This window comes from Trichechus manatus, unplaced genomic scaffold (assembly GCF_000243295.1).
Source record: "Trichechus manatus latirostris isolate Lorelei unplaced genomic scaffold, TriManLat1.0 scaffold00008, whole genome shotgun sequence".
Taxonomy (NCBI): Eukaryota; Metazoa; Chordata; class Mammalia; order Sirenia; family Trichechidae; genus Trichechus; species Trichechus manatus.
In genome coordinates this window covers 30,443,714-30,452,039 of record NW_004443944.1, presented here as the reverse complement: position 1 = coordinate 30,452,039, position 8,326 = coordinate 30,443,714, and the positions used below count along the sequence as shown (strand labels likewise).

Below are 8,326 nucleotides of genomic sequence, written 5' to 3'. Positions count from 1 at the left end.
CAACACTGTCCCTTCTCAACCTTGGGTTCCCTATCACCAGCTTTCCTGTCCCCTCCTGCCTTCTAGTCCTTGTCCCTGGACTGCTGTGCCTCATTAGTCCTGTTTTGTTTTATGAGGCTGTCCAAACCCTGGCTGAACGGTGAACTTCGGGAGGGGCTTCACCACTGAGCTAAAAGGGTGTTTCTATATTTTTTTTTTACTTAGAAACGTTTGTGATTAAGCTGCCGATACGATGCAGCTAAATATTTTAGTACAGTTGTCAAATCAGGAAATTAAGATTGATGTAATACTATTTTTTTGTTTATAGACCTCATTCAGGTTTCACCAGTTGTATCACTAATGTCCTTTACAGCAAAAGAAAATAGCATCAAAAAGGTGGGTCATCTTACTGAGGCACTGATAGCAGTTTTTAAAAAACTTTTTTTAACTTAGAGCATTACGTGCATCCAGGGAAGTGCTTGGTTCTCAGGTGCACAGCTTGTGCTGTGGCTCTGTTGTAATAGCATTGAAGCGTCAGCATCTTAGGACAGTCTGTGGTGCCTTTTTTAGCCCTGAAACAGCTGTGCTAGTTCTGTCTTGGTCTTCTTTCTGTGTGTCGGAGCCGGTAGACAATTATTTCCCTAAGACCCCAGAATCAAGAAAGGATGTGAAATTTGTGTTAATAGGAAATAATTAGCGTGTTTCTTTATTCATCAAAGGACACGTGTCACAAATGTAAAGATCTGACATAGTATTTTTTTCTATTAAGTTTTTACATTTGCAACAAGATTGAGGTTATAGAACAGACTACAGTCTTTAAAAAAGTGTTTTTTTCCATAGTCAAATTCCCTATTCTTAACTCTGTTATTTTGGAAAACAGCATGAGGTAGGTTGTTATGGCAGCTTTTTGGCTAGCATTTGGGTTTTGTCAATTTTTCACTGCTTTAAAACAGTCACTAATTATGTGCCTGCTAAATTAACCCTTGGTGAAGGGGTAACTGCTTGCATGTGTTAGAACTCTCCTACTCTTCTTTCACTTGCTCATCAGTTTCTCTTGGGATGAAGGCTTCTATTATGGGCTCACTCTGAATTGTTTTTAAATTTGAGAGGGGGAAAATGCATTTCTTATTTTGTGGTTTGTTTTTTAATAAAAGGAATATGGGAAAAGTAAATTTTATGTATGGAGAAATTAAAATTCTAAAGTTTTAAAGATGTATAGAGTTTGTGTGTATGTGAGATTTGTCCCCATTAAAGGTTTTTCCCTTTTGTAGAATAAGGAAAAGTACCCACCTAGAGGGCCGTACTGAGAAGTAGACCCTGCACGTGGGTCGCCCATATGTCCTCAGAGCCTAGGCTAAGCTTGTTTGTTGCCTTCCTTCCCATCATTCTCACTACTCGCCTTTCAAAAACCCCATGTTCTAACCAAACCAGAATAATCACTGTTTCCGGAATTTCATGGCAGCTCTCATAGAGACCATGAAGGGAAGGTTGTTTGAGCAGTGCTGTCAGAGACAGGTTGGGATTGAGAAGAGGGGGCTCAGAGCTAGTAGCCTATAGAGGAGGAAAGAGTAGATTCCTCCTACTCCCAAGTAGGCAGTGATAATTCTCTAACTGACCAAAGTCTTCAAAGATATATAAATTTAAAAATTACTATGTTCATCAGACATTCACTGAGCTTTGACTCTGTACGAAGCCACAAAGGGAAAAAGGCACAGTCCCTTCCTTAAGGGAATTTACATCTTCTGTGGGCAAGAGACAAGTCAACCAGTAATAATTCAAGTGCAGTGTAATAGATGTTACTTTACATACGGAAGAGGCAGATGAAAATCAGACTGACAGAGAGGGCTTTTGTTTGCGGTCATCTGGTTTGTGAAGGCCTTTTGATGTGCTGAGCCCTGACAATTGAAGGGTAGTGCCCAACAACCAGGAAGACTGCCTTCCAGCCCCTGCCTCTTCTTTTCAAGGCCAACCTGCCCCTGCTGCAGCGAGAACTGCTACACTGCGCTCGGGCCGCCAAGCAAACCCCGTCTCAGTACCTGGCTCAGCACGAACACCTTCTGCTTAACACAAGTATCGCATCACCTGCTGACTCTTCCGAGCTGCTCATGGAGGTGCATGGAAACGGGAAGAGGCCCACTCCTGAGAGGTGAGCAGAGAAGAGCTTCGTTGCCCTTTTCTGGAACCTCTGACCTTCTTTGCTTCTGAAAGAAAGGGTATTTGATTGCTGTGGTTGTAGATAGGTATAGTCTCAGAATTTCTAAAGTTAGTTTACTTTGTCCCAACATCAAGCAGCAGAATAAATCTAAAATCTCTGGGAGTGGCTTCCAGACATGAGTATTTTTCAAAAACTCTTGAGATGATTCTGTATACCCTTGGTGAGAAGTTCTACTCTAGAACATTTTATATGTCCCCTGCTCAAGAACCATAGGAAATACAATCTGCTAAAGTTATTTTTTCTGATATGTGAAGTCTTAGTTATTGTATTAGTATTAATACAATACTATTAATAACAAAAGTATTAGTTATGGATACTTGCTAAAGACAGTAGAAAGTTTGTTACAGTTGAAGCAGAATGACTGAAAACCCTACAGTTCATAGAAGTGGATTCCTTATGTGAGCCTTTTTTCTCCCATGTAGAGAATTGTTTCTTTCCAATAACTCACCTCCACAGTAACAGATTTGGCCTCAAAACATTCCTAAACATAGTTGAACCCTCTAACCCTCCATATTCTTGTCACATAAGGCAATACTATCATCATCTTAGTCTCTCCTTTGCTTCACGACGGTTGCATGTTACTGCCTGGTTATGAATGGATTTGACCTGTCTTCTCATCTGGAATAAATCAACAATTTACATTATCTGCCTGGTCACCAAAGATACTTCATTTCAGTTGATGCCTCTTGTTCAAACCCTCCCTTATACTCTTCCTGTTTGTGAAAGTGCATAGCAAACTACATAGCACAAGGGAGGTGCTCAGGAGACGTCTGCATGAACATTTGTTGACAGACTCAGATGGGTACCTCTGGTTTTTCTATAGGAGAGAAGAGAATAGTTTTGAAAGAGAGACAATTCCTCCTGAGCCTCCTGCCAAGAGGGTGTGTACCATCAGCCCTGCTCCCCGACACAGTCCTGCCCTCACTGTGCCCCTCATGAATCCTGGGGGCCAGTTCCATCCCACTCCTCCACCTCTTCAGCACTACACCTTAGAAGATATTGCATCTTCACACCTGTATCATGAACCCAACAAGATGCTAGAACATCGAGAAGTTCGTGACAGACATCACAATCTTAGTAAGTATCATAAAGTAGCATAATAATGATTTAAATTCAGAATGAATCCTAAGGTTTCAGTGATATTTCAAAAATAGTATTGTTACTTAAGGTTGTTATCGATCTCATTTGAAATTGATCTCACTTCATACCTTGTTGCTATCATCAGTATATGATAGAGGTGAGATTATTATCAAGAAGAAAGTCTTGATAGTAAGTGAAATCAGCTTAATAAATATAGCAAAATGAATACAATTATAAATGGAAATTAAAATTAAAATTTAGGAAATATACACTGAAATACTTGAAAATAAAGGAGGATCATATCTGTAACTTATTCTAAAATGATTCAGAAAAAATATGACAAAGCAATGAGATACAATATTAACACTTGGGAAATCTGAGTGGAAATTATAAAGGAATTCCTTATACAATTCTTGGAACTTTTCTTTAAGTATGCATTTATTTCAAAATAAAACTTAAGCAAGAAGGATGTACAGTATATGGTCGTGGAGGTGAAAGAGCATGGTCATTTAGGTCAGGAGGGCAGCATATCTAAATTTAAATCTTGGCTGTGTGATCTTAGGCATATTATTTAGGCTCTCTGAACCTCAGACTACTCATTTCTAAAATGGAGATAACAACATTACCCTTACTAAGTTGTTGTTAGACTTACATTTGGAGTGCGTGGCATGTGGATCCACAGTAAGCATTAAGTTTAGGTAGAAACAAAAAAAGCCCCTAACCTTACGATTTTGGACCCAGCTCTTTGTCATCTACTTTTTGCACTCATTGTCTCATACAAGTTTATTGCAGAAGGTTCTTTGGAATTTAAATCTGAGCATATATCAGGACATGGACCAAAAAGATACTAGCCTCCAGGTTTCCCCTACATTTCCTTTTGTGGGGTACCCTGTGGAGGAAAAAATTACAGCACATTTTGCCTTCCCGCCTCTGACTTAGGCTCCCTGGTATCCTTCAGAGGCTTGTACCACACTTGGGCCCTGGCTTCATACAGTGGTAGCTGAATGGTGGAGGCTGTGGCAGCAGTGGTGTTCACAGCTGCCAACATTTATTGAGTCTTACATACCACTTAAATTGTGTTGTGTTTATATAGTCTTATTTAATCCTCACAGCAGTCCCATACAGTTGTTACCCCTTTTTAAAGATGAGACATAGAAGAACTATGGCCAAAATCACATAGTTAGCAAATGGCAGAGACAAGATTCACACCCTAACTGTCTAATGCCCAAAGCTTATATGTGTTGCCAGTATTTTATGAGGCCTCCCTTAGCTGATGTCCTGTATAGTTCAATCCCTTTTCCCTCTGTGTCTCTCTTTTTATCTGTTAAAAAGTAGGCTTACTATTGATTTATTCTATACCCGTATACAGTTTTTACCAGTTTGATCTGTTACTTTCTGAGAGAAGTGTTAAAAAAACTAGCTGTAATTGCAGTGTTTTCAGATTTTCCTCGTATTTCTAACAATTTTTTTAAAATGACTTTTTTCATCCTGAAGTGTACTTTAGAAGGACCTTCAATCATCTATGTTGATGGTTTCTTTTAAGTTTGTCTGCCAGGCTGGGTACAGATTCTTTGATTTTCACCAGTCTTCTTTTGAAAACCTATGCCCTGGTACAGTGGTTCACAACTTGTATTAAACCTTTCATTGCCACCGCCTTTCTGAAACAAATATATTCTAAAAACCCTTCTATTGTCCTAAAATGAAATTCATAGATACTCTGTCCTGGCTTAGATCCATAATATTAGGATCAGTATTCTCTCTTAACTATAATATATAAAGAACGTATTTTATAGTAAAATATACAAGGAAAGTCTTTTATAATAAAATATGTTAATGCTCGGGCATGACTACACTAGAAGGTATAATGAAATGATCAGATGCTTGCACTGATACAGAATTACTGTGAATACAGCACTTCTAAATTCAGACTGATACAATGGTGTAACATTAGTAACTCAAATACTATGGGCAGTGTTGCCATATGTGAAGTGATTTTTCAAAATGGCAGACAGCTCTGGATTCTGTATACCCATAATTCACAAAGTCATTGCATTCCTGCGAATTTCAGTATTTATCAAAACCATGCAAAAAACTGTATTTTGATAATGCTAAGGTGTTTCCAGTGGTTGTACACCACATCCTTGTGTGTGTGCCACATCCTTGCCAACACTTAGTTTTATCTGATGTTTTAGTTTTTTTAATATGTATATGTGAAGTGGTAGCTCAGTTTTTATTTGCCTTCCCCTTACTACTAATAAGTTTGACTATCTTTTTGTATGTTTATAGGCCATTTGTACTTTCTTATCTGAGACTTGCCTGTTTATTTCTTTTCCTGTTTTTCTTTGGGGCTGTTTGTCTTTCATAATCAGTTTGTAGGAGTTCTTTATATATTCTGAATAGCTGTCTTTTGTTAGTTGTATATAATTTTGTGAGTCCTGTGCTGTCATTACCTTAGTAGTATGCTCAAAGTTGGTGGGAGTGTATGTGTATTTACTTAGAAGAATTCTGTTCTACTGTATTCTTCTATCTCCAAATTTAATCTCTAATTTTTGATAGGTCTAAATGGAGGCTATCAAGATGAGTTGGTAGATCACCGTTTGACAGAAAGGGAATGGGCTGATGAATGGAAACATCTTGATCATGTAAGAATCTTATAATGTATAATTTTCCTAGCTATGACTTCCAGTTTTTAATATTACCAGCAGTTCATGGAATGTGTGTGTTTGAAATGAACATAATGATAAGCATAATATCTTTGGCGTAAAGAACCCCCACATTTACTATTTTCTGTATGTATGAATGACTCTCTTCCTTGAATAATGTCCAGCTGATTCATCTAGTTCAGAGGAGCTGGAATCAGTTTAAAGTCAGGTGCTAAACTTGTTCAAATTGGATGCCTTTCATCTTTGAGGTCCTTTTTCACTGTGACTTTTGTCCCCGTGCAGGCAAAGTCTGTCTTGAGGCAAACCTTCCAAAACTTGCGCCGAAGTGTTATGTCAACGTATGGTTCATTGAAGACTAATTTATTCACTACTCCCTCAGCTAGAGACCTAAAGAGTCACTCCCAACTCTCTCTGGTAGGGTGATCACTTCAGGTTATAAACAAAAGGATTTCATATAGCATAGTGATTAAGAACACAGCTTTGTGAGTTTTTGTCCTAGCTTTGCAACTTCCTGTCTTTGTGAGCTGGGCAAGTTGTTGGGAAAGTTGTTTCACTTTTAGCCTTAGGTTTCATATCTTAAAAAAAAAAAAAGAATCCCGCATTATTTGAATTGAGTTGTAGGGTTTAAGTTAATATGTAAGGTGCTTATCATAGGTCTTGTCATATAGGAAGCATTAAATAAATGGAGCTCCAAATACGTGAGAATGCAAGCCTGGGTTCTCTTTCCCACTGGGAGAGAGAGTTTCTGCTTGCACTGAAAAGGGAAGAGAATTGGTAGCTTGAAATTTCCATGAAGCCACTTTTCTTCCTTGGGTGATATTTCTCTGGTTGCATTCTTCTGTAAGTCTCCAGCTTTATCAGATGACTTGGAGTATTTAGGCAAAGATATAATGTGGTTTCACCACAGTCTTTAAAGGACCATATTATAAAGAAACTCTGGCTGCTTTAACTTTGAAGAATTCAAATAGCATTATTTTGAAATCCAAATATATGTACATACATGTTTTGGATTTCAGAATGTGTATGTGCGTATACACACATACATACATTTTAAAAGAAGTAGTAAGAAAGATGTTCAAATGTAAACTTGATTTTCCTAAACCTGTAAAGTACTTAAACCCCTATTCTCCATATTTTATTTCCCTGTCCTTGATTTTCAATGTTGGTTGAGTTTCCTCATCACATTTCTGCCTTACTTTCTTTCTGGCTCAGGCCCTGAATTGCATTATGGAAATGGTAGAGAAAACAAGGCGTTCCATGGCAGTTCTGCGGCGCTGTCAGGAATCTGATCGTGAAGAACTCAACTACTGGAAAAGGCGATATAACGAAAACACAGAGATGAGGAAAACAGGAAGCGAGTTGGTCTCCAGGCAGCACAGTCCTGGGAGCGCAGATTCTCTCAGCAATGGTAAGGGGAGAGTCTGAAGGCAACCGAAGAATAAACATCCGCCATTGGACTCTCACCTAAGATGACAATGGAGGCATTTTATATTTCACTTTAAAGGAAGGTAGGGCTAGGTTGTGGAATCAGGAAGACTTGGGTGATTGTGAGAAGTAAAGGAAAAAATATGTGAGGCACTCAAGACCAGTACCTGACATACACGTTCAAGAAATGTTAATTCTTCCTTATGGAGAATGAGAACATTTGTTATTTTGTTCTGTTTTTAACTCTCTGTCTCTCTCTGTATGGATATGTATATATGTACTACATGATGATCAAAGAGTGTCTGGTTGTTAAATTCAGCTTGCCTAAATGTAGTAGGTACTTTCAAGTCCATCACATTTATTCCTCACAAAAAAACTCGTTGCCATGGAATCGATTCTGACTCCTAGTGACCCTATAGGACAGAGTAGAACTGCCCCATAGGGTTTCCAAGGAGCGGCTGGTGAATTTGAACTGCGCACCTTTTGGTTAGCAGCTGAGTAGCTCTTAATGACTGTGCCAGCAGGGCTCACAGTAGCCCAGAAAGTGTTCACCTCACCTTCTCTCTTCCTCCTTCCCCAAATTCAGGGAAATTCTGTTTATGAACCACTGACAGACAGCCTCCTACAAAACATTTTACTGTTCCAAGCTGTGTTGTTAATCACACTATCCCATCTTGCCTTTTCCCAGGCTGAAGCAGCAGAGACATGAGCAACTGTTCTCTCAGTCCGGGATACATCCAGGAAGCCACAGCCATTCCCTAAAAAAAATGTTCCATCAGATTCACTCAGTAACTGAAGAGGTGTCTTATCCAAAGGCACAGCTGAGTAAGGAGCCATCTGTGATCAGGCTCTGCCCTACCCACCCACTTGAACCACTTGAAACGCCCCAGTGTTCACCAGGGAGGGCAAGTCTCTTCTTATGACAGGCCCAGCACCTGGCTGTTCCACAGAAGGCGACTGTTAA

General features: G+C 39.1%; 1 protein-coding gene across 2 annotated transcripts in view; it reads left to right on the top strand.

Annotated features, from left to right (window-relative positions):
- The window catches only part of CBFA2T2 (CBFA2/RUNX1 partner transcriptional co-repressor 2), a 155,514-nt gene that overhangs the window by 128,385 nt on the left and 18,803 nt on the right, over positions 1-8,326 (top strand). For both annotated transcript variants that reach the window (XM_023725305.1, XM_004370437.2), the window contains 4 exons: positions 1,944-2,125; positions 3,018-3,271; positions 5,831-5,916; positions 7,150-7,345. In XM_023725305.1, coding sequence (XP_023581073.1) covers positions 1,944-2,125; positions 3,018-3,271; positions 5,831-5,916; positions 7,150-7,345 — 718 coding nt within the window. The remainder of the gene's footprint in view (positions 1-1,943; positions 2,126-3,017; positions 3,272-5,830; positions 5,917-7,149; positions 7,346-8,326) is intronic.